The sequence below is a fragment of the Pristiophorus japonicus genome, chromosome 8 (assembly GCF_044704955.1).
Source record: "Pristiophorus japonicus isolate sPriJap1 chromosome 8, sPriJap1.hap1, whole genome shotgun sequence".
NCBI classification, from domain to species: Eukaryota; Metazoa; Chordata; class Chondrichthyes; family Pristiophoridae; genus Pristiophorus; species Pristiophorus japonicus.
In genome coordinates, this window is record NC_091984.1 from 141,197,683 (window position 1) to 141,222,807 (window position 25,125).

The 25,125-nt window shown below is 47.5% G+C and overlaps 1 protein-coding gene across 1 annotated transcript; it reads right to left on the reverse strand.

The window, feature by feature from the left end:
* Window positions 1–907: 907 nt before the first annotated feature.
* LOC139268185 (uncharacterized) lies at window positions 908–13,278 on the reverse strand. Its single transcript, XM_070886237.1, has 2 exons — window positions 13,117–13,278; window positions 908–2,427 (listed from the first exon to the last, which is right to left on the reverse strand). Exons 1-2 carry the CDS (start codon window positions 13,262–13,264, stop codon window positions 2,078–2,080), a joined length of 498 nt encoding a protein of 165 aa, XP_070742338.1. The 5' UTR covers window positions 13,265–13,278; the 3' UTR covers window positions 908–2,077.
* Window positions 13,279–25,125: the final 11,847 nt, after the last annotated feature.

Below are 25,125 nucleotides of genomic sequence, written 5' to 3' on the forward strand. Positions count from 1 at the left end.
CCCTCGTGGCTTTATCTAGCTTGCCCTTAAATGCATCTCTGCTATTCGCCTGAACTACTCCATGTGGTAGCAAGTTCCACATTGTAACCACTTACTGGGTAAAGAAGTTTCTTCTGAATTCTTTATTGGATTTATTAATGATTATCTATATATATATATATATAGCCTCTAGGTTTGGACTCTTCCCTTCCCCCCCCCCCCCCCCCCCACCCAAACGTTACTCACTGTGTAAATGTACAGTTATTATTGTGGTTATTCACTGTAACTACAGAGTTATTACTATGGTTACTCAGTATAACTGTACAGAGTTATTACTATGGTTACTCAGTGTAACTGTAGAGTTATTACTGTGGTTACTCACTAACTGTACAGAGTTATTACTATGGTTACTCAGTGTAACTGTACAGTTATTACTGTGGTTACTCACTGTAACTAGTTATTACTGTGGTTACTCTGCAACTGTACAGAGTTATTACTATGGTTACTCACTGTGTAATTGTAGTTTCAGGTTATTCAACAACAACTTGCATTTATATAGCACCTTTAACATAATTTCACAGGAATCATACAAAAATTTGACTCCAAGCTACACAAGGATAAATTAGGACACTTGGTCAAAGAGGTAGATTTTAAGGAGCATTTTAAAAGGAGGAGAGGTTTAGGGAGGGAATTCCAGAGCTTGGGGCCCAGGCAGCTGAAGGCACGGCCGCCAATGGTTAAAATCAGGGCTGTCCAAGAGGCCAGAATTGGATGAGTGCAGAGATCTTGGAGGGTTGTAGGGCTGGAGGAGATAGAGATAGGAAATGGCGAGGGAGCACTCCTTATTTGGAGATTGCGCGTGAGGCTGCATTAATAGATAAATGTTTCTAATGAAGACACCAGACAAGACACTGCATCCAGAAAGAAACCAAGTTCGGAAACCCTTTATTATTTCACGCTGTTGGCAAGTGAAAACAGTTTGGTAAACACTGGACTCGTTTCACTCTCCATGCCCTTCATTGGTCAACAAGTCCATTTAAAAATATAAACTCTCTCCCACCATCTCTTGAAGGGAGAGGCTCATAAACGCTGCAGTTCCACAGGTGCTGACTGACTTCCTGCGCCTTGCCCAAATGGCCACTCTTCGTGCGTCAGCCTGAATGCTGAGTGTCGGTGAACTACTTGACTATGGAAGGCTTTGCGTTTCACATACCCACAATATGGGTATAAACATGCCCTTTTTCCACAGAGGTCAATGGGCTACAGTTAGAAGGAGGAATCTCAGCTGATTTTATCCCCTCACTAGCTCAAGGTGTTGGGGACATTAATGTCAATTGCAGTGTCCTCTTTCTCCCCCCACCGCCACCCCCTCTCCTCACAGCCGTCAGCCCAACTCAGATCAGCAAACCCAGCACAGCCTCACTGTGTTTTGTGGTCAAGTACCACCACACCATGCACTGCAGGAGAGGGGAGAGGCCAAGGGATATTGGGCCTTCCATAGAGCCATCTGGAGTGACACAGCCCTCGGTGTCTGCCAAGGCTTGTCTACAGCTAGATCTAGGTGAGACGTCAGGAGGTGGTTCTTTTCCCAGAGAATAGTAGACCTCTGGACAAGCTGCTGTTTCATGTGGCGGATGCAGATTCACTGAATTCCTTCAAGCAAAAGCTGGATTTGTTTCTGTCTGCGACGAAGATCACCTCTTACAGAAGGTAGGTACCGCAGGGAATTTAATGGCCACAGTGATCTGTCAATCGCCTAGATGGGTCGGAAATGAATTTCCCAAACTGGCCTGGGTTTTTTAGCCTCTCCCAGGAGATCACATGGTTTGGGGTGGAGTGCAGTGTATATGTTGTGATACACAAGGTATCGCAATTGTGTGGGACAGGCTCGATAGACCAGGTGGCCTTTACCTGTCCGTCATTGTTCATATGTTTGTCTCTCCACTTTTTGGGATGGGGGCGGGATGGGGAAAATAAGCGGGAACTTTCCTTGCTGCCACAATCTAGGTTGTGATTTTGGCTGGGCTGCTGGATGATTGACAGCGGTCAATCAAGGGGCCGTCATTGTTCTCCCAGAGCTGCTGGGCAGCGGGCGACGTCATGCGCTCAGGTCGAGGGCGCACTCGTGCCAGGCCTCGGCCCCATGGGTAACCGAGGAGGGGCCGACCAGGGTGAAGCCAGCCTTGGTGTACAGGGGCAGGAGGTGGCGGTGACTGATGAGGCAGATCCTGCCGACGGCGGGCAGGGTCCGCAGCACCAATCCCACATAGCGTAGGAGCAGGCCCAGCGCGATCCCCCGCCGTCGCCAGGCCCGGTCCACGCACACGGAGTGAATGCAGACGGTCGTTCCTGCGGGTTCGTGGACGTCCATGGACCTCTCCGTCAGGTGCTCGGCGAATGAGCGGGTCCCACAAACAAATCCAATCAACTGGTCCTCGATGAAATGCCCTTGGAAAAAAAATTAGAACAGTCGCCTTCAATTTGATTTTCCTGCGCTGCCATTTACGAGTCGGTTTGAAACTGCAGAGTGCAGAGCTTTACACAGAATACATAGGGCTAGACTTTCCCGAGAGCCCCTCAACACTTGATTGCCCGCTCAGAAAAACCGCTAACGTTTGGTAATTAATGCTGGCGAAAATTTACACTTTTATGTTAAAACTAATCGCCCGGCAAGAAAATGGGCCTTGCACCCTTACCCTTGGCGGTTTTCTCAGCGGTTAAGGGGAAACTAAGTAAAACGGGTGTTTTTAAAAAAAATTTAGTCCGAGGCTGCGGTTGGGCCTAGGGAGGGGGGGAAAACTTCTTTTTAAATTTCACAAAAAAAAACATAGAAAGCATTCCCAAGACAATTTTACACATAATTGCCGTTTTAAAATGTTAAAAAGTAAAGAAAGAACCTTTAACTTACCTTTCTTTGCAGAGTGCACAAGTATCCCCAAGTGCTGCAGTTCAGTGGGACCTGGGGGTACTTGTGCATGAAACACAAAAGGTTAGTATGCAGGTACAGCAAGTGATCAGGAAGGCCAATGGAATGTTGGCCTTTATTGCAAAGCGGATGGAGTATAAAAACAGGGAAGTCTTGCTACAGTTATACAGGGTATTGATGAGGCCACACCTGGAATATTGCGTGCAGTTTTGGTTGCCATATTTACAAAAGGATAGACTTGCTTTGGAGGCAGTTCAGAGAAGGTTCACTAGGTTGATTCCGGAGATGAGGGGGTTGACTAATGAGGAAAGGTTGAGCAGGTTGGGCCTCTACTCATTGGAATTCAGAAGAATGAGAGGTGAATTTATCGAAACGTATAAGATTATGAGGGGGCTTGACAAGGTGGATGATGAGAGCTGTGGAATCTGGGACACTGAATAAATTTAAGACAGAAATAGACAGTTTAAGAAACAATAAGGGGGTATGGAAAGCGGGCAGGGAAGTGGAGCTGAGTTCATGATCGGATCAGCCACGATCTTATTAAATGGCGGAGCAGGCTCGAGGGGCCGTATGGCCTACTCCTGCTCCTATTTCTTATGTTGTAGAAACATAGAAAATAAGTGCAGGAATAAGGCCATTCGACCCTGCACTATCATTCAATAAGATCATGCTTTATTGCTTTCGCTCCATACCCCTTGATCCCTTTAGCCGTAAGGGTCGTATCTAACTCCCTCTTGAATATATCTAACGAACTGGCCTCAACAACTTTCTGCGGTAGAGAATTCCACAGGTTAACAATTCTGAGTGAAGAGGTTTCTCCTCATCTCAGTCCCAAATGGCTTACCCCTTATCCTTAGACTGTGTCCCCTGGTTCTGGACTTCCCCAGTATCGGGAACATTCTTCCTGCCTCTAATCAGTCCCATCAGAATTTTATATGTTTCTATGAGATCCCCTCTCATCCTTCTAAACTCCAGTCGATCCAGTCTCTCCTCATATGTCAGTCCTGCCATCCCGGGAATCAGTCTGGTGAACCTTCGCTGCACTCCCTCAATAGCAAGAACATCCTACCTCAGATTAGGAGACCAAAACTGAACACAATATTCCAGGTGAGGCCTGTTTAAGCAGCTTTTACAGGGCAGTTCTCTGGACGATCTGGATGGGATTCCGTTGAGGCCAAACGCCGTGATTTTCTCGGCGTTGCACGTTGGCGGTTTGGTCCCGGCAGGCGTTTTCAGATTTGGGCAATAGCACTAACAAAATAATGGGGAAACTTTCGCCGGGTGGAAAAAGAGCTGTACCGCCGAGAAAATCCCCAAGAACCCGCCGAAAATGATAGGAAATTTTAGGCCTATATAGAATCTACAGCAAAGAAACAGGCCATTTGGCCCAACCCGTCTTACCGCAGTGTCTACAGATGTTATTCAAATAGGCTTCCAGAAGGCATCTGAAAAAGTCCCTCATAAGAGACTAAGCTGAAGTTAAAGCTCATGGAATTAAAGGCAAATTATTGACCTGGTTAGGAAATTGGCTGAGCAGTAGGTGATTAAAAAGCAGAACCTCAAAGATAATAATGTCTGCGCTGTTATTTGAGCCACGTTCCAATTAGTATGGGGATAAGCAGATTAGAAGGTTAAATGCGTGGCTGAAAGAGCAGTGTGGGAGGCAGCGGTCTGGCTTCATGGGGCACTGGCACTGGGGAAAGAGAGAGCTGTTCCGTTGGGACGGGCTCCACTTGAACTGGGCTGGAACCAGTGTCCTGGCAAATCAAATAACTAGTGCAGTAGACAGCTTTAAACTAATGAAGTGGGGAGTGGGAGGATTCAGGAAAGAGTAAATTTAAAAGCAGCAAGAGAAATATCAAGGCTCTAGAGCAGAGCAGTTTGGGGTAAAAATAAACAGAATGGGTCAGGAAGGGACAGAGAGAGTAACAAAGGTAATGACTAAGGTGACATCAGGGAAAAATAGAAAAAAGTCAAAGCTAAAGGGCATCTGAATGCGCGAAGCATTCGCAATAAAATAGATGAATTAATAGCGCTGATAGAAATTAATAGGTTTGATCTAATTGCCATTACGGAGACGTGGTTGCAAAGTGACCAGGGTTGGGAACTAAATATTCCAGGATACTTAACTTTTAGAACAGATAGGCAAAATGGAAAAGGAGGAGGGGTGGGTAGCCCTGATAATAAAACATGGGATAAAGACAGTAGGGAGAAAGGATTTTAGCTCGGAAAAACAAAAAGTAGAATCAGTTTGGTTGGAGCTAAGAAACAGCAAGAGGCAGAAAACATTGGTGGGAGTTGTTTATAGGCCCCCAAACAGTAGTGATAATGTAAGGCACAATATAAATCAGGACATTATAGGTTCATGTAACAAGGGTAATATAGTAATCATGGCGAACTTTAATTTACATATAGACTGGGAAAACCAAATTTGCAGTAATAGTGTGGAGGACGAATTCATGGAATGTATACAAGACAGTTTACTTGATCAGTATGTTGAGGAACTAACTGGGAAACGGCTATTTTATATCTAGTATTGTGCAATGAGAAAGGGTTCATTAATAACCTTAGAATAAAGGGACCTTTAGGGAAGAGTGACCCAAAAATGATACTATATTGAGTTTGAAAGTGATTTAGTTAAGTCCAAAACTAGGGACTTAAATCTAAACAAAGCAAACTACATAGGTATGAGGGGAGAATTGACTAAAAGAGAAGAAACATACTTACATTTATATAGCGCCTTTCACGACCACCGGACATCTCAAAGCGCTTTACAGCCACTGAAGTACTTTTGAAGTGTAGTCACTGTTGTAATGTGGGAAACGCAACAGCTAATTTGCGCACAGCAAGCTCCCACAAACAGCAATGTGATAATGACCAGATAAACGGTTTTTGTTATGTTGATTAAGGGATAAATATTGGCCAGGACACTGGGGATAACTCTCTGCTCTTCTTTGAAATAGTGCCATGGGATCTTTTATGTGAGAGGGCAGACAGGGTTTTGGTTTAACATTTAATCTGAAAGACGGCACCTCCGACAGTGTAGCGCTCCCTCAGCATTGCACTGGAGTGTCAGCTTAGATTTATATGCTGAAGTCCCTGGAGTGGCTAAGGTAGATTGGGAAACGACATTAAAAGGTGGTAGATAAGAAATGGCTAGCATTTAAATACATAATTTACAACAAATATACATTCCTTTAAGGCATAAAAATCCCACAGGAAAAGTGGCCCAACCGTGGCTAACAAGAAGTAAAAGATAGTATTAGATCAAAGGAAGAGGCTTATAATGTGGCCAAAAAGAATAGTAAGCCTGAGGATTGGGAGGATTTTAGAATTCAGCAAAGGAGGACCAAGAAATTGATGTGGAAAGAGAAAAAGGAATATGAGAGTAAATTAGCAAGAGTCTAAGAAACAGATTGTAAACGTTTGTATAGATATGTAAATAAGAGATTAGTGAAAGTAAAGGTGGGCACATTAGAGGCAGAAACAGGAGAAATTATAATGTGCAATAAGGACATGGCAGAGACACTAAACAGATACTTTGTATCCGTCTTCATGGTAGCAGACACGAAAAACAGTCTGGAAATAATGAGGAACCAACGGTCTACAGCAAATGAGGAACTTAAGGAAATCAGTATAAGTAAATACAGAGAATTGGAGAAATTAATGGGACTAAGTGGCGACAAATCCCCTGGACCAGACGACCTGCATCTTGGGCTTTTAAAAGAGGGAGCTGCAGGGATAGTGGATGCACTGGTATTAATCTTCCAGAATTCCCTAGATTCTAGAAGTCCCTAGATTCTAGAAACATAACCCCACTATTTAAGAAAGGAGGAAGAGAAAAAATGGGGGACCTATAGGCCAGTTAGGCTGACATCAATAGTAGGGAAAATGCTAGAATTTATTATTAGAGACATGGTAACAGGGCACTTAGAAAATTGTAATATGATTAGGAAATCATGTTTGATGTGTTTTTTAAGATGTAACTAGTAGGATGGATAAGGGGGAACCAGTGAATGTAATGTATTTGGATTTTCAAAAAGCATTCGATAAGGTGCTACACAAGAGGTTATTACACAAAATTAGGACTCATGGTATTGGGGGTAATATATTAGCATGGATTGAGGATTGGTTCATGGACAGAAAACAGAGAGTAGGAATAAACAGGACTTTTTCGGGTTGGCAGGATGTAACTAGCGAGGTACTACAAGGATCAGTGCTTGGGCCCCAGCTATTTACAATCTATATTAATGACTTGGATGAAGGGACTGAGTGTAACGTATCCAAGTTTGCTGATGATACAAAATTAGGTGGGAAAGTAAGCTGTGAGGAGGACGCAAAGAAGCTACAAAGAGATTTGGACAGGTTGACTAAGTGGGCAAGAACATGGTAAATGTAATACAAGTGTGAAGTATCCACTTTGGTAGGAAAAACAAAAAAGCAGAATATATTTTGAATAGCGGGAGATTGGGAAATGTTTGCATTCAGAGGGACCTGGGTGTCCTTGTACACGAATCACAGAAAGTTAACATGCAGGTACAGCAAGCAATTAGGAAAGCACATAGTAAGTTCGCTTTTGTTACAAAGGGATTAGAGCACAAGAGTAAAGAAGTCTTACTATAATTATACAGGGCATTGGTGGGACCACACCTGGAGTACTGTGTACAGTTTTGGTCTCCTTACCTGAGGAAAGACATACTTCCCTCGAGGGAGTGCAACGAAGGTTCACTAGACTGGTTCCTGGGATGAGGGTATTGCCCTATGAGGAGAGAATGAGTAGTCTAGGCATATATTCCCTAGCATTTAGAAGAATGAGAGGTGATCTAATTGAAACATATAACATTCTTAAGGGGCTTGACAGAGTTAATGCTGAGAAAATGTTACCCCTGGCTGGGGAATTTAGAACATGGGGTCACAGTAACAGAATAAGGGGTCGGCCATTTAGGACTGAGATGAGGAGAAATTTCTTCACTCAGAGGGTGGTGAATCTTTGGAATTCTCTACCCCAGAGGGCTGTGGATAATCAAGCATTGGGTATATTCAAGACAGAGGTCGATACATTTTTGGAAACTAAGGGAATTAAAGGATATGGGGATAGTGCGGGAAGGTGGAGTTGAGGTAGAAGATCAGCCATAATCTTGTTGAATGGTGGAGCAGACTTGAGGGGCTGAATGGCCAACTCCTGCTCATATTTCTTATGTTCTTATGAGACAGAGAGTAGGGATAATGTTACTCTAATTGGCAGGATGGGATTTGTGTTGGGGCCTCAACCATTCACCATATTTATGAATGATTTGGATGATGGTATAGAACGCCACATATAAAAGAAAAAGACTTGCATTTATACAGCGCCTTTCATGACCACCGGATGTCTCAAAGCACTTTACATCCAATGAAATACTTTTGGAATGTAGTCACTGTAGAAAACACAACAGCCAACTTACGCACAGCAAGCTCCCACAAACAGCAATGTGATAATGACCAGATAATCTGTTTTTGTTATGCTGATTGAGGGATAAATATTGGCCAGGACACCAGGGGGTTAACTCCCTGCTCTTCTTTAAAATAGTGCCATGGGATCTTTTACATCCACCTGAGGGGGCAGACAGGGCCTCGGTTTAACGTCTCATCCAAAAGAATCTGACAGTGCAGCACCCCCTTAGCATGCACTGGTAATTTTTGTGCTCAAGTTCCTGGGATGGGACTTGAACCCACAACCTTCTGACTCCGAGGCGAGTGTGTGACCTCCTGAGCCACAGCTGACACAATATTCAAGCCTGTTGATGACACAAAGATAGGCGGCTTTGCAAGCAATGTGGATGGAAGCATAAAATTACAAAGGGATGTTAATACATAAAGCGAATGGGCAAAATTGTTGCCTATATTGAAATAAATCCATTTGCAAGTATAAGGTCTTCTTTGACCTAAATAGGATAGAACGGAGTACTTTCGAAATGGTGATAAACTGGAAACAGTGAAGATCCAAAGAGACTTTGTCCAGGGTTCAGGTATATAGATCATTAAAATGTCGTGAACAGGAACAGAAAATAATTAAAAAAGCTAATGGAATGCTGCCCTTTATATCTAGAGGACCAGGATACAAGCAGGTAGAAGCTATTCGACAGCTATACACAGCCCTAAATAAACACATCAGAGCGAAAGTAATAGAAGGATGTGCTAATAGGGTGGGATGAAGTAAGGTGGGAGTAGGCTCGTGTGGAGCATATGAACATGGGGTCATAGGACCAGGAGTAGGTCCCTTGAGCCTGTTCTGCCATTCAATGAGATCATGTCCAATTTGTGACTGAGCCCCATATAGCCCCATATCCCTGGAGTACTGTGAGCAGTTCTAGCCACCACACCTTATGAAGGATATATTGGCCTTGAAGGGAGTGCAGCGTAGGTTTAACAGAATGATACCTGGAATCCAAGGGTTAAATTATGAGGAGAGATTACACATATTAGGATTGTATTCCCTGGAATTTAGAAGATTAAGGGGGGAACTGATTGAAGTTTTCAAGCTAATAAGGGGAACAGATAGGGTAGATAGAGATAAACTATTTCCGCTGGATTCTAGGACTAGGGGGTGTAGTCTAAAAATTAGAGCCAGATCTTTCAGGAATGAAGTTGGGAAACACATAAAGGGAGGTCGAAGTTTGGAACTCTCTTCCGCAAATACCAATTGATGCTAGGTAAAAATTGTTAATTTTAAATCAGCCAAAGTCAGCCAAAGGTACTAAGGGGCAAAGGCGGGTCTATGGGGCTCGGTCACAAATCGGCCATGATCTCATTGAATGGCAGAACAGGTTCAAGAGGATAAATGGCCTACTCCTGTTCCTATGTCCCCATGTTCATATGCTCCACACCAGCCTACTCCCACCTTATCAGCATATCCTTCTATTCCTTTCTCCCTCATGTGTTTATTTAGCTTCCCCTTAAATACATAATGCCATTCGCCTCAACTACTCCCTGTGGTCGAGAGTTCCACATTCTCACCACTCTCTGGGTAAAGAGGTTTCTCCTGACTTTCTTATTGGATTTATTCTTGACTATCTTAGACTTAACTCCTCCACAAGTGAGCTGAATCATTCAGGCCAGGTTTGACCCAGGCTCTATTCCCAATCTATTCCGAGTTAGTTTATTTTACTTGGGTAACGGTGAGGGGTGGCACAACATTAGGAACAGGAGGAGTCCATTCAGCCCCTTGAGCCTGTTTCACCATTCAATCAGATCATAGCTGATCTGTACTTCAATTAACCCCCCACCCCCCTTTGCTCCATATCCCTCGATGCACTTACCCAACAAAAAACTAGCGATCTCAGTCTTAAACTGGCCCCACAACATCCAAAACCTATTGGGGATAGGAACAGGAGTAGGCCAAGCAACCCCTCGAGCCTGTTCCGCCATTCAAATAGATTGTAGCTGATCTGCACCTGAACTCCTTGGCTCCGTAACCTTTGATATCCTTTTACCCAACAGTAATCTAACAATCGCAGTCTTTGAAATTCCAACTGACCCCCAGCATCCACAGCTTTTTAGGGGAGTGTTCAATATTTCCACGACCCTTTGTGTGAAGAAGTGTTTCCTGACTTCACCCCTGAACAGCCTGGCTCTAATGGTAAGGTTATCCTTGTTGTGGACTCTCCCCCACCAGAGGAAATAGTTTCTCTCTATCTACCGTTAAACTGGTTTGATCATCTTCAGCACCTCGATTAGATCACCCCTATACTCAAGGGAATATAAGCCCAGTCTATGCAACCTGTCCTTATAACTTAACTATCTAAACTCCGGCCTCAGTCTGGTGAATCTGCGCTGCACCTCCTCCGAGGCCGATATAGCTTTCCTGAGGTGCAAGAGCCCAGAACTGAACGCACTGCTCCAGGTGGGGTCTGGCCAGGGCTTTGACCATTGGGCTCAGTGCCCTTGGGCAAGGGAGTGAGAAAATGATCAGCCAGGCTTCTTGTTGCCCATCAGTATCTGGTGACTCTTGGTGTCTGTACACTGGCTGAAGACAGCCCCGACTCAGCTACAGTGACCCACTCATAGCCAGTTCACTCTCTCGGCTCACACATGTGGAACGATCACTTGAGGCGGCACCAAAGACAGCTGGGTGCCCATGGAATAGCATCCTAGCTACAGCCAGGAGAAACATTTTATTATTCATTCATAAGAACATAAGAACACAAGAAATAGGAGCAGGAGTAGGCCATACGGCCCCTCGAGCCTGCTCCGCCATTTAATACGATCATGGCTGATCCGATCATGAACTCAGGTCCACTTCCCTGCTCATTCCCCATATCCCTTTATTCCCTTATCAGTTAAGTAACTGTCTAGTTCTGTCTTAAATTTATTCAATGACGCGGCTTCCACAGCTCTGAGGCAGCGAATTCCACAGATTTACGATCCTCTAAGTGAAGAAATTCCTCCTCATCTCAGTTTTAAATATGAGGCCCCTTATTCTAAGTGTTATGTATATAAACATTGTAACTGTAAGACTTGCCACCAGAGGGCACAACTGTTGGAGACCCAAGGGTCACCTGCACACCTCGTGTAAGGGAGTATAAAAGGTTGTCTGCCGTGCTGCTTAGGCACTCTGGAGTTGTATTAAAGAGACAAAGGTCACATCAGTTTTAGCTCACAATACTCAGTCTTGTGGAGTTCTTCTATACTTAACACTAAGATTATGCCCCCTAGTTCTAGTCTCCCCTTTCAGTGGAAACATCCTCTCTGCATCCATCTTGTCAAGCCCCCTCATAATCTTATACGTTTCTTCTGAATTCCAATGAGCAGAGGCCCAATCTCCTCAACCTTTCCTCATAAGTCAACCCCCTCAGCTCCGGAATCAACCTAGTGAATCTTCTCTGAACTGCCTCCAAAGCAAGTATACCCTTTCGTAAATATGGAAACCAAAACTGTACGCAGTATTCTAGGTGTCTCAGGATGCTGGGAAGGATGACATATATGGCCCATCCCTCGTCGCCCTGAGACACTACAACGCAGTGTCTCACATATAGGCCAGACCAGGGAAGGACAGCAGGTTTCCTTCCCTAAAAGGGCATTAGTTGAGTTTTTATGACACCTGTCATGATCACTTTTGGACAGCAGCTTTTTTATTTCCAGATTTTAATATTAAATCCAAATTCTGAAAACAGCCACAGCAGGATTTGAACTCGCATTCTCTGGATTACTAGTCCAGTAACATAACCACTACACCACTGTACACTCCGTGGGGGGGGGGGGGGGGGGGAGGCGAAAGTTTAATCTGCTGTGGAGCATCCAAGGAGCCATGGGGAGACCAATAACTAAAGATTAAGCCGTCTTAATAGCACCCGTTATATTCCACGTGTACACCACTGATATTAGTGGATTTTAAAAGGAATCGAGAGATATGGGGATAGTACAGGAAAGTGGAGTTTTGGTAGAAGATCAGCCATAATCTCATTGAATGGTGGAGTAGGCTCGAGGGGCCGAATGGCCTACTGCTGCTCCTAATTCTCATGTGTACCACAGGTGGCTGCAGTGTCTGGCACAGAGGGTCACTGTGTCATCAGCGGCTCAACTTACCCCTCTCTTGCCCAGGGATTCTGAGGCCAATTGTAACAGCCTCACCCCCCTCATGCCACTCCAGCTGAGTAAACTCGGAGATTGAGCCTGGGAGCCTGCCTGGCCTGTACAGCTCCTGCACACCAGGTGACACCATAATCCACCGAGCCCATGCGACCCTCTAAAATTACCCCTTTTTTTTTTGATGGGCTTCCATTCATGTGAATTTTGACCGACCAGGAAAGGCTCCAAACTCCATCCCCAGACTGGACTAGCTAATCCCAACAGGGTTAGTACTGGGCGGAGGAAGGGGAGAGGGGAGGCCACCGAGAGTGAAAAGAGTATTAAATCCAGGACCATCCCAATTATGTATCTGATTCAATCTATTCTCAACAAGCTCCCAATACTGGTTAGTAGTGGCTGCCTGTATACAAAGAATGCATGTAATTCAGTCTATCCTTAGCAAGCTCCTAGTACTTGTTAGTGGTGGCTATGAGATGCTCATAATGTCTGAATGCACAGAATGCACCCTCTGCATGAACATCAATCGATCCTCAGCAAACTCCCAATGATATTCGGCAGCAATGGCTGTCAGGCCTTTTATATAGTCGCTGTGGAGAGAATGCATCCTCTCCGCAGGCCAGCTTGCAAGTTGCAGCATGCCTTACCCAGGAACAGCTCGCCAGCCTCTCTCTGCCTGTACTGGAGCTTTGCCAGGCTGGCCGCTTCCTCCGGGGGGTAGCCGGCTGTCTCTAGAGCCCAGGCTGCAGGCACCTCTCCCTCGGTCAGGGTCCTGATGTCTGCTTCGCTCTGCATTTCGCTCTCCGGGCTCCGGAATGCCACTCCCGCGAACTATTTCGCGTTGAAGGCAGAGCAGAAGTTGAAAGTGGGGCGGGGCCTGGGGCTGTGGGCGGGGCCACATACTCCACCACCACTCCCTTGTATGCTCTGCAGAACTTCTCATCATCGAATAATGCAGCACAGAAGGAGGCCCATTCAGCCCATCGAGTCTGCACTGGCTCGTTCAAAGAGCATTTCGGCTAGTCCCACTCCCCCGCCCGTTGCCCAGATCTCTGCAATTTTTCCTCCTTCAACTATTTATCCAATTTCTTTTTGAAAGCCACTATGACCCGATCAGGCATTGCATTCCAAATCCGAGCCACTTATTGCGCAAAAAGGTTTTTCGTCATGTCGCCTCTGGTTCTTTAGCCAATCTCCTTAAATCCATGCCCTCTGGTTATCGACCCTTCAGCCATTAGAAACAGTTTCTCTAACTATACCCATCATGATTTTAAGGATGCGTTTATTTGTGCTAACTGAAAGGCAGCCGTTTCTCTGATTGGCTCTCCATTATCACATGACCTATTGCTGATTGGTCCCCTTGGAGGATAAGCCACACCCCGAAGTTCCTCTGGAATGTGTAACTGGAACCCCCAGCACAAGTTCTGACTGACTTTCCAATTCAATCCATTCTGACTTCAGAAGCCACAGAGGTTAGATCCCCCCAAAAGCAACCAAGTTGCAGCCGAAGTCCCTTACCCCAGCGCAAGTGCAACCCTCCCCCAGTCAAAGCGCAAGTCCCTTACCCCCCACTACGCCTCCCCCCCTCCCCCCAGCCATAGATGGGGCATTGTGTACAGATTGTTAACGGGTTTATTGGGTATGAAGTGAATAGTGACAGTGTTGGGACTTCTGGATTTCATCCGCTCCAACGACGTCCCTTGTAACACACACACCGAGCTTGCACACACCAGTGGGTTGGAAGAATGTGATCCGTCTTCCCTGAGTTCCCTCTCTCCCCTCCTGTTAAGTCCTGACACACTACAGCAAATCAACACGAGGCACATACTGGAGACAAGGTCACTCTGTGACCTGTACCTTTATTCACAGGACCAAGAAGTGATGACCCTGCGTGGAACCTCCCTTTATATACCTGAATGACCAGGTGAGGAGTGTCTCCCACAAGTTCACCCCCTGTGGTCAAGATGTGCATTTCTTATGTGTATACAGTGTACAGTGTTGTTACATGAAGGTTACAGTTACATGAAGGTTACAAACATGACATCACCTCCCCCCAACGTCTTTGGGTCAAAGATTGAGTCTTTCAGGCGGTCGACGCTCTCTCGTGGAGCGCCGCAGTTGGGGCTCTGGTTGTTGAGCCTTGGCATGCGTCTCTGTCACCTGTGGTGATTCCGGCTTGTCTGGGCTGACCGCAGGGACTGTGCATGCTGCTGACGGTTCTTGTTGCTCATTCACTGGCGGTGGTGTGGGCAGCATCTCATGATCTTCCTCAGGTTCCTCAGTGTCCATGCTGAACCTTTTTTTTACTTGGTCCAGATGCTTGCAGCATATCTGTCCATTGTTAAGTCTGACCACTATGACCCTATTCCCCTCTTTGCCAATTACAGTACCCTCAAGCCACTTGGGCCCCAAAGCGTGATTAAGAACAAATACAGGGTCATCGATGTCTATGCATCTCCCCTTTGAGTTACGGTTGTGGCACTCATTTTGGGACTGGCGCTTGCCCTCAACAATGTCTGACAGGACTGGATGGATGAGTGACAGCTGAGTTTTAAGTGTACGTTTCATGAGTAGTTCCGCTAGCGGGACTCCCGTGAGCGAGTGCGGTCGGGACCTGTAGGCCAGCAGGAGGCGCGATAGACGGTATTGAAGGGAGAGTCCTTGAATCCGGAGCATGCCTTGCTTTATTATTTGGACCGCACGTTCTGCCTGGCCATTGGAAGCCGGCTTGAACGGTGCTGTCCTGACATGTTTGATGCCATTACCCGACATGAACTCCCGGAATTCATAACTGGTGAAGCACGGGCCGTTGTCGCTAACCAGGATGTCTGGCAGGCCGCAAAGACCGCACGCAGACTCTCCACTGTGGCGGATGTCGTGCACGAATTCAATATGATGTACTCGATGCCTTTTGAGTATGCATCAACGACAATAGGGAACATTTTCCCCTTGAACGGGCCCACATAGTCTACGTGAATGTGCGACCATGGCTTGGTGGGCCAGGGCCACGGGCTGAGTGGGGCCCCCCCTCGGGGCATTGCCCAGCTGGGCACACGTCGTGCACCTGCGAACACAGTGTTCCAGGTTTGCATCAATTCCCGGCCACCATACATGTGACCGGGCAATGGCCTTCATTAGCACAATGCCTGGGTGCTCGCTGTGGTGTTCCCTGATGAATGCTTCCCTATCCCTCTGGGGCATGACTACCCGGCTGCCCCATAGTAGGCAGTCGGCTTGGATGGAGAGTTCATCCATCCGTCTGTGAAACCTCTTCAGAGCATGCTCCGTGTGTGGGCGCCCAATCCCCAGTCAGGACACATTTCTTAATCAGGGATAGGAGGGGATCTCTGTTTGTCCAGATTTTGATCTGGTGGGCTGTGATGGGGGAGCCTGCACTGTCAAAGGCGTCGACAGCCATGACCATCTTTGCGCTTTGCTCCGTTGCCCCCTCAGTGGTGGCCAGTGGAAGCCTGCAGAGCGCGTCAGCCCAATTTTCGGTGCCTGGCCGGTGCCGTATGGTGTAATCATACGCAGATAGCGTGAGAGCCCATCGCTGTATGCGAGCTGACGCATTGGCATTGACAGCTTTGCTGTCGGACAACAGGGATGTTAACGGCCTGTGGTCCGTTTCTAACTCGAACCTTCTGCCGAAAAGGTACTGGTGCATCTTTTTCACCCCGTAGAGACATGCGAGTGCTTCCTTTTCAACCATCCCATACCCACTTTCTGCCTGGGAGAGCGACCTGGAGGCATAAGCCACAGGTTGGAGTTGGCCCTCAGCATTACTCTGCTGCAACACGCACCCAACCCCATAAGATGATGCATCACATGTCAAAACCAATTTCTTACAGGGGTCGTACAGGGTCAACAGCTTATTAGAACAAAGCAAGTTCCGCACCCGATTGAAAGCCCGTTCCTGACAATCGCTCCAAAACCGATCGCAACCCTTACGCAGGAGTACGTGTAGCGGCTCCAACAATGTACTTAAGTTTGGTAGAAAGTTCCTGAAATAGTTCAATAGTCCCAGAAATGAATGCAACTCCGATGTGTTGCCAGGCCTGGGCACGCGACAGATCGCCTCCATTTTGGATTCAGTAGGCCTGCTAGCTCTGAGTGGCCACAGCTTCTCGAATTGTTGGACACTCATAAGTGACTTGCTTTCTCCTATGTCTAGCTCCATGCGTACCGGGATGCCATTTAGCAGTACTCTCATCATCATAGGTGGCATTTTTATGTATGAGCTGTGGATGTTTGCCACCTGAACCCGCTGAACTTCAGCGTCCATTGCTGTGTCCCAAGCATAACCCTGCCTTGCAGACCCCTCTTCTGGTTCATCCGCTTTGTAGACCAGCCTCGCTGCAGGCTTCCTGCACATCCTGGCTAAATGTCCACTGAAGTTACAATTTCTGCAGGTAAATTGCTGAAACCTGCAGGTCTTCGCAGCATGTCTCACCTCCAGCATGAGCTGAGATTGTTGTGAACAAAAGAGCTGTTACCAGGCATTCCTCTGTGATTGTCTCTTTGATTACTCTTGAGCACTTTGTTAGTGGGTGTCAATGGTCCTATCCCGGGACGTATTGTCCCTTGTGATGGTGTAAATGTCCGTTCAACCTGCCATTGTCTCTGTTGAGGACCCATCCTAGAGTGTGTTACTGCCTCGTTGGTGTCGAATTGCCCTTGCCTGCCTGCAGGGTTTTGAGTCGCGTTTACCATGTTAACTCCTGCTCCATCGCCACGTTGGGAGCAGGGTTACGTGCGTATATGATCTTGGTTTCCTCCTCCCCCGCCATGAAGGTTTGAGCCATCAATGCCGCTGCTTCCAAGGTCAAGTCCTTGGTCTCTATTAGCTTCCTAAAAATCCCGGCATGACCAATGCCCTCAATGAAGAAATCCCGTAACATCTGCCCCCTGCAGGCGTCTGTGAACTTACAGAGGCTAGCCAAGCGCCGAAGGTCCGCAACGAAGTCCGGTATGCTCTGCCCTTCCCGACGTCGGTGCGTATAGAACCGGTGTCAGCCATGTGTATACTGCTCGCCGGTTTGAGGTGCTCACCGATCAGTTTGCTGAGCTCCTCGATGGTCTTGTCCGCCGGCTTCTCGGGTGCGAGTAGGTCTTTGATCAGCGCATACGTCACAGATCCACAGCTGGTCAGTAGATGCGCCCTTGGCTTGTCGGCCGCTGCCGCTCCCAGCCCGTCCTTCATGACAAAGCTCTACTGGAGCCTCTCAATGATATCATCCCAATCCTCACCAACACAGTACCGTTCCTCCGTGCTACCGGTGGCCATTCTCACGAGTCGTTGATTCCCATTTCTCATCGCCAAATATTAAATCCTTACACACTACAGCAAATCAACACGAGGCACATACTGGAGACAAGGTCACTCTGTGACCTGTACCTTTATTCACAGGACCAAGAAGTGATGACCCTGCGTGGAACCTCCCTTTATATACCTGGATGACCAGGTGAGGTGTGTCTCCCACCCCCTGTGGTCAAGATGTGCATTTCTTATGTGTATACAGTGTACAACGTTGTTACATGAAGGTTACAAACATGACACCTCTGATCCCTCCCACCTGTGTCCCTTCTCCCCCCACATCTCCATCCCAGGCTCTCTCTCCCCAACCCACCCCCTCAGGATCTCCCCCCGCCGCCCAGGCTCTCACTCGCTCTCTCTCCCGCTGTGTCTCCCTCTCCCGCCCCAAGCTCTCTCGCCACCCGGTGTCTCTCTCCACATGGAGCACTTTACGGTGCCGCTTGACTCTTCACTCAAACTTACGCTGAACGAGAAACGAACTGCTCCTGGCCGACCCGCTTCTCTCTCTCTTTCCCCTCGCCGACCCGTTTCTCTCTCCCCGCCCCCAGCAATATTCACTCAAACTACCACTGAAAAAGGAACTGGTCCTGCCCCCCGCCCGCCCGCCCGCTGCCTGACAAGAGGTTCGGCGTTGCTGATGGATCGTTGGTTCGGCTGATCGGAGGCTCAGTCGACACAGTGGAGGCAGCGTGGTGTTCGGGGTCGGTTCCTGTTTTAGATTGGGCGTCGTGGGGGGCAGGGGGAGAGGACTCATGCACAGAAAAGGGTTAGTGGAAATTGCGCTGGGGGGAGGGTGGAGTCGGTGACTATGTCTCCTAACTCTCGCTTCTGTGTGATTTTAAACACCTCTAACAAATCTACTTTTAGCCTTCTCTGCTCTAAGAAGAGCAATCCCAGCTTCTCCAGTCTATCTATGTTACTGTAATCCCTCATCCCTGGAAGCAAACTAGTAAATCTCTTCTGTACCCTCGCCAAAGTTTTCCCGTCCTTCATAAAGTGTGGTGCCAGAATTGGACACAATACTCAACTGAGGCCAAAATAGTGTTTATGTCGGTTTACCCTAATTTTCTGTGTTTTGTACTCTATGCCTCTATTTATAAAGCACAGGATCCCATAAGCATTATTAACTGCTTTGATAACCAGTCCTGCCACCTTCAAAGATTTGTGCATTAACATCCCCAGGTCTCTCTCTTCCTGCACTCCCTTTAAAATTGTTGGAGATTATACACAGGAAAACAGTTATGATCTTGCTTTTGGTACAAAGAATCAAATTCCTTGCTTCACTAATTTCCTTTATGTTAGATATGGAAGAACTCCACAAGACTGAGTACTGTGAGCTAAAACTGATGTGACCTGAGTCTCTTTAATACAACTCCAGAGTGCCTAAGCAGCATGGCAGACAACCTTTTATACTCCCTTGCACGAGGTGTGCAGGTGTCCCTTGAGCCTCCAACAGTTGCGCCCTCTGGTGGCAAGTCTTACACAGTTAAAATGTTTACATACATAACATCACTTCCCCCCCCCTCCCCCAAAGTCTTTGATACAAATTATTTACAAGTTGAGACGATCCGGGGCCCTATGCTCCCTGGTTGATCGTCTGAGTTCAAACTCTGGCATGGGTGAGTTGGTCGGACCATTGCTGCACTGCGGCGTGGCTGGTCTGACAGGACTGTTGGGAATGGTGGGTTCATCCTCTTGATTGACAGCGAGGTCGATTGCTGGTTGAGTGTGTGTTAGTGGATCGATGATGGTGATGTCCTCTTCAGGTTGTTCCTGGTTGTCGGTGAACCACAGTTTGGTCTGATTCAAATGACTTCTGCATGTTTATCCATTCAGTAGTTTGACTATAAACACTCTATTCCCCTCCTTGGCCAAGACAGTACCAGCGACCCATTTAGGACCATGACCGTAATTCAGGACAAACACAGGGTTGTTAACATCAATGTCACGCGATACAGCCGCGCGATCGTGGTACATGTTTTGCCGGTGACGCCGGGTTTCCACACGATCATTTAGATCCAGGTAGACTAGGGAGAGCCTGGTTTTGAGTGATCTCTTCATTAACAATTCTGCAAGGGGAACCCCAGTGAGCGAGTGGAGTCGCGTCCGGTAGCTGAGCAGAACCCGAGATATGCAGGTCTACAAGGAGCCTTCCATCACGCATTTCAAGCTCTGCTTGATATTTTGGACTGCCCGTTCCACTTGACCGTTGGATGCGGGCTTAAACGAGGCAGAACTGACAAGCTTGATGCCATTGCGTCATAAACTCGTTGAAATCGAGCTGGTGAAACACAGTCCATTGTCACTGATAAGGACGTTGGGTAAGCCATGGGTGGCGAACATAGCCCGGAGGCTTTCAATGGTGGCAGTGGATGTGCTGGATGACATAATTACGCATTCAATCCATTTAGAGTAAGCGTCCACTATAACTAAAAACAGCTTTCCGAGAAAGGGGCCAGCAAAATCTACATGGATCCTGGACCACGGTTTGGAAGGCCATGACCACAGACTCAATGGAGCCTCCCTTGGTGCATTGCTCAATTGTGAGCACGTGTTGCACTGATGTACGCGTGACTCTTAAGTCCGAGTCAATGCCGGGCTACCAAACATGCGACGTGGCTATAGCCTTCATCATGACTATGCCTGGGTGGGTATTGTGTGGATTGCGTGTTATGTATGAAGAGTGAGTCTGACTGGATACTGTGAGCTCAAAGTAAAGTGTGACCTTAATCTTTTAATGCAGGTCTCCAGAGTGCCTCTCCAACCTGAGAGGCCTCCTTAAGTACCTGTGCTTCCAAGGGATTATGGTATCCCTTGGGACTCCAGGGGATGAGCTCTCTGGCGGCTGTACAGGGTATATACAAGTTTACATATATAACAACTCCTCCCCCGAAAGTCAACAGTGTAACTATTTACAAGGTGAGTCGATCTGGGGCCCTTCTTTCCCTGATCGTCTCGGGGCAAATGCTGGTATTGGTGAATTGTCTGTTGGGCCCTCGCTGGGCTGCCTGGTATGGTGAGCCCTGCTGGGCTGCTGTGGATGATGGGTTCTGCTTCGTGGCCAACCGCGGTGGTTTGCACTGCTCTCTCTATGCTGGTTTAAATGGGACAGATGGGACATGTTTGATCCCGTTGCGGGTCATGAATTCTTTGAACTCGGCACCAGTAAAACATGGCCCGTTGTCACTCACAAGGACATCGAGTAGCCCGTGCGTGGCAAACATGGCCCGCAGGCTTTCAGTGGTGGCAGCGGACGTGCTTGCCGACATTATCTCACATTCAATCCACTTGGAGTACGCGTCTACAACCATAAGGAACATTTTACCCAAGAATGGGCCTGCATAGTCAACATGGACCCTAGACCACAGTTTGGTGGGCCAAGACCATAAACTTAGTGGCGCCTCCCTGGGTGCATTACTTAACTGCGAGCATGTGTTACATCTGTGCACGCAGGACTCTAAGTCCGCATCGATACCAGGCCACCACACGTGGGATCTGGCTATCGCTTTCATCATTACGATGCCTGGGTGGGTGCTGTGAAGGTCACTGATGAAGGTGTCTCTGCCTTCTTGGGAGCCACTACTTGATTACCCCACGGAAGGCAGTCTGCCTGTATAGACATTTCATCTTTGCGCTGCTGGAACGGCTTTATCTCTTCTTGCATTTCCACTGGGACAGTGGACAGCTCCTGTGAAGCACACAGTTTTTAACGAGGGACAGTAAAGGGTCCTGGCTTGTCCAGGTTCTAATCTGTCGGGCTGTGACGGGTGATTGCTCACTCTCAAATGCTTCCATAACCATGACTAAATCTGCGGGCTGCGCCATTTCCACCCCCGTGGAGGGCAATGGCAGCCTGCTGAGAGCATCGGCAGTTTTCTGTGCCTGGCCTGTGGCGGATGGCATAGTTGTATGTGGACATCATGAGTGCCCATCTCTGGATGCGGGCCGACGCATTAGTAGTTATCCCCTTACTCTCGGAAAACAGGGATATCAGTGGCTTATGGTCAGTTTCCAATTCAAATTTATGCCCAAACAGGTATTGATGCATTTTCTTTACCCCATAGACACATGCTAACGCTTCTTTTTCAATCATGCTGTAGGCCCTCTCAGCATTGGACAGACTCCTGGATGCATAAGCAACCGGTTGCAATTTCCCAAAATCATTAGCTTGTTGCAATACACATCCGATGCCATACGACAACGCACCACATGCTAGTACCAAACGCTTACATGGATCATGCAACACAAGCAATTTGTTTGAGCATAACAATTTTCTAGCTTTTACAAAGGCATTTTCTTGGCTTTTACCCCATACCCATTCATCTCCTTTACGCAGTAAGGCGTGCAGTGGTTCTAACAGTGTGCTGAGACCCGGTAAAAAGTTACCAAAATTGTTCAGCAGTCCTAGAAACGACCGCAGCTCCATCATGTTCTGTGGCCTCGGTGCATTCTCGATTACCTCCGTCTTCGAATCAGTGGGCCTGATGCCGTCCGCCGCATTCTCCTCCCCAGGAACTCCACTTCAGGTGCCAGGAAAACGCACTTCGAGCGTTTTAACCTGAGCCCCATGCGGTTGAGTCAACTAAGAACCTCCTCCAGGTTCTGCAGATGCTCGCTTGCATCCCGACCTGTAACTAAGATGTCGTTCTGGAAGACCACGGTGCGCGGGACAACTTCAGTAAGCTTTCAATGTTTCTCTGGAATATCGCTGCCGCTGATTGGAATTCCAAATGGGCATCCTCCAGCTCTTGCGTCATGTAGGCCGAGGTCAAGTCCAGCTTCGTAAACATCTTTCCTCCTACCAGCGTAGCAAAAAGGTTGTTGGCCTTTGGTAATGGGAGAAACGATTGATAGTTACTTTGTAATCGCCACAGATTCTGATGGTGCCGTCTCCCTTGAGGACAGAAACGATTGGACTGGCCCACTCGTTGAATTCAATCGGCGAAATGATGCCCTTTCATTGCAGCCGGTCTAGCTCGATCTCTACCCTTTCTCTCATCATGTACAGTACTGCTCTCGCCTTGTGATGGATGGGTCGCGGCCCCGGAACTTGCTCCTTGGAACTTCCCGATGCCTGGTTTGAACAGCGAAGGGAACTTGTTTAAGACCTGGGCACACGAAGTGTCGTCAGCGGACGACAGTGCTCGGACGTCGTCCCAGCTCCAGTGTATCTTTCCCAGCCAGCTCCTGCTGAGCAGCGTGGGATCATCGCCCAGTACCATCCATCGTAGGAGACCTTTACGGTAGCACTGCCATGTAAGTTCTTAGTTTCATGCGAATTAGAGTTAAGACTGGGCTTGAGGCCTTGTTGCACCACAACCTTTCGAAAGTCTTTTTGCCCATGATGGACTGGCTCGTGCCCATGTCCAGCTCCATTGAAACTGGGATTCCATTTAGTTCAACCTTCAGCATTATCGGGGGACAATTCATGGTGAATGTCTGCACCCCATGTACCTCTGCCTCCTCTATCAGAGGTTCTGTTTCGTCATGATCCTCCGTGGATCTGTCCGCCTCTGCAACGTGGTAGTTTGCGGGTTTAGCAGGCCTAGCAGCTCGCCTGCACACTCGTTGGAGGAGTCCCATTGTTCCACAGCCTTTGCAAATGTATCCTTTGAATCAGCATGAATGGAAACGATGATCACGCCCGCAGCGCCAACAAGGTATTAATGGCCTTGCATTCATCGCCCTTGATGGTGGACGCTGAGACATCTGTGGATGTGTAGCTGTAGGTATGTGTGACCTGCCTTGTCCATTACGATTCGAAAACAAAATCACTTTGTTCACAGTACTTGTAGCAGCACTTGTGTGCTGAGAGATTTGCTTAGTATTGTCACTGGTGGCAATAAACGCCTGGGCTATCACTATGGCCTTACTCAAGGTTGGGGTCTCTACAGTCAATAGTTTGCGAAGTATGGTTTTGTGGCCAATGCCAAGTACGAAAATGTCTCTGAGCATGTTCTCCAAATGTCCTTCAAATTTGCAATGTCCTGCAAGGCGTCTTAGCTTGGTGACATAACTCGCTACTTCCTGGCCTTCAGACCTTTTGTCGGTGTAGAACCGGTACCTCACCATCAGAACGCTTTCCTTTGGATTCAGATGCTCCAGGACCAGTGTGCACAAATCATCATACGATCCCTCTGTGGGTTTCGCTGGAGCAAGCAGATTTTTCATGAGACTATACGTTGGTGCCCCACAGACGGTGCGGAGAATCGCCCTTCGTTTGGCAGCATTCGCTCTCCTTCCAGCTCGTTGGCCATGAAGTATCGGTTCAGTCGCTCCACGAAGGTTTCCTAATCATCTCCCTCCGAGAATTTCTCCAGGATGCCCACTGTTCTCTGCATCATTGGGTTCATTATCTGTATCTCGTCGCCAGTTGTTATGTATGAAGAATGAGTCTGACTGGATACTGTGAGCTCAAAGTAAAGTGTGACCTTAGTCTTTTATTGCACATCTCCAGAGTGCCTCTTCAACCTGAGGGGCCTCCTTTACCTGTGCTGCCAATGGATTATGGGATCCCTTGGGACTCCAGTGGATGAGCCCTCTGGTAGCTGTACAGGGTATATACAAGTTTACATATATAACATCGCGTATAAACATTTCCCTGCCTTTTTTTGGCAAAACCACGCGATTACCCGACTGGATGGACATTTCATTTTTGCGTGGGTGAAACGGCTTAATTTCATTTTGCATTTCCCTAGGAACAGCCGACCAGCTCCCATTGAGGACGCAACTTTTTACAAGTGATAGCACAGGATCCTGGCTGGTCCAGATCCTGATCTGGCGAGCAGTGACGGGTGACCCCTCGCTCTCAAAAGCATCCATGACCAGAAGCAAGTCTGCGGGCTGCGCCATTTCCACCCCGGTAGTTGGCAATGGGACCCAACTGAGGGCATCAGCACAGTTCTCCGTATCTGGTCTGTGGCGGATAACATAGTCATAGGCGGGCAATGTTAGTGCCCACCTCTGGATGCGTGACAAAGCATTGGTGTTTATACCTTTGCTTTCTGAAAACAGCAAAATGAGCGGTTTGTGGTCGGTTTCAAGCTCAAACCGGAGTCCAAATCGGTATTGGTGCATTTTCTTAACCCCATATACACATGCTAACGCCTCTTTCTCAACCATACTGTAGGCTCTTTCAGCCTTCGACAGACTCCTCAATGCGTATGCAACCAGTTGAAGTTTGCCCGATATATTGGTTTGCTGTAACACACAGCCGACCTTGTACGAAGATGCATCACAAGGTAGCACTAATCGTTTACACGGGTCATACAGTACAAGTAACTTATTAGAACAAAGTAGGTTTCTGGCCTTCTCAAAGGCTGTCTCTTGAGATTTACCC

What these genes read in the sequence shown, in the direction of transcription:
- LOC139268185 (XM_070886237.1), bottom strand. Translation starts at nt 13,264, where the DNA reads ATGCAGAGCGAAGCAGACATCAGGACCCTGACCGAGGGAGAGGTGCCT. An exon ending in GGCTGGCGAGCTGTTCCTGG is followed by an intron (nt 2,428 to 13,116) that starts GTAAGGCATGCT and finishes TTTTTTTCCAAG; the next exon opens with GGCATTTCATCGAGGACCAG.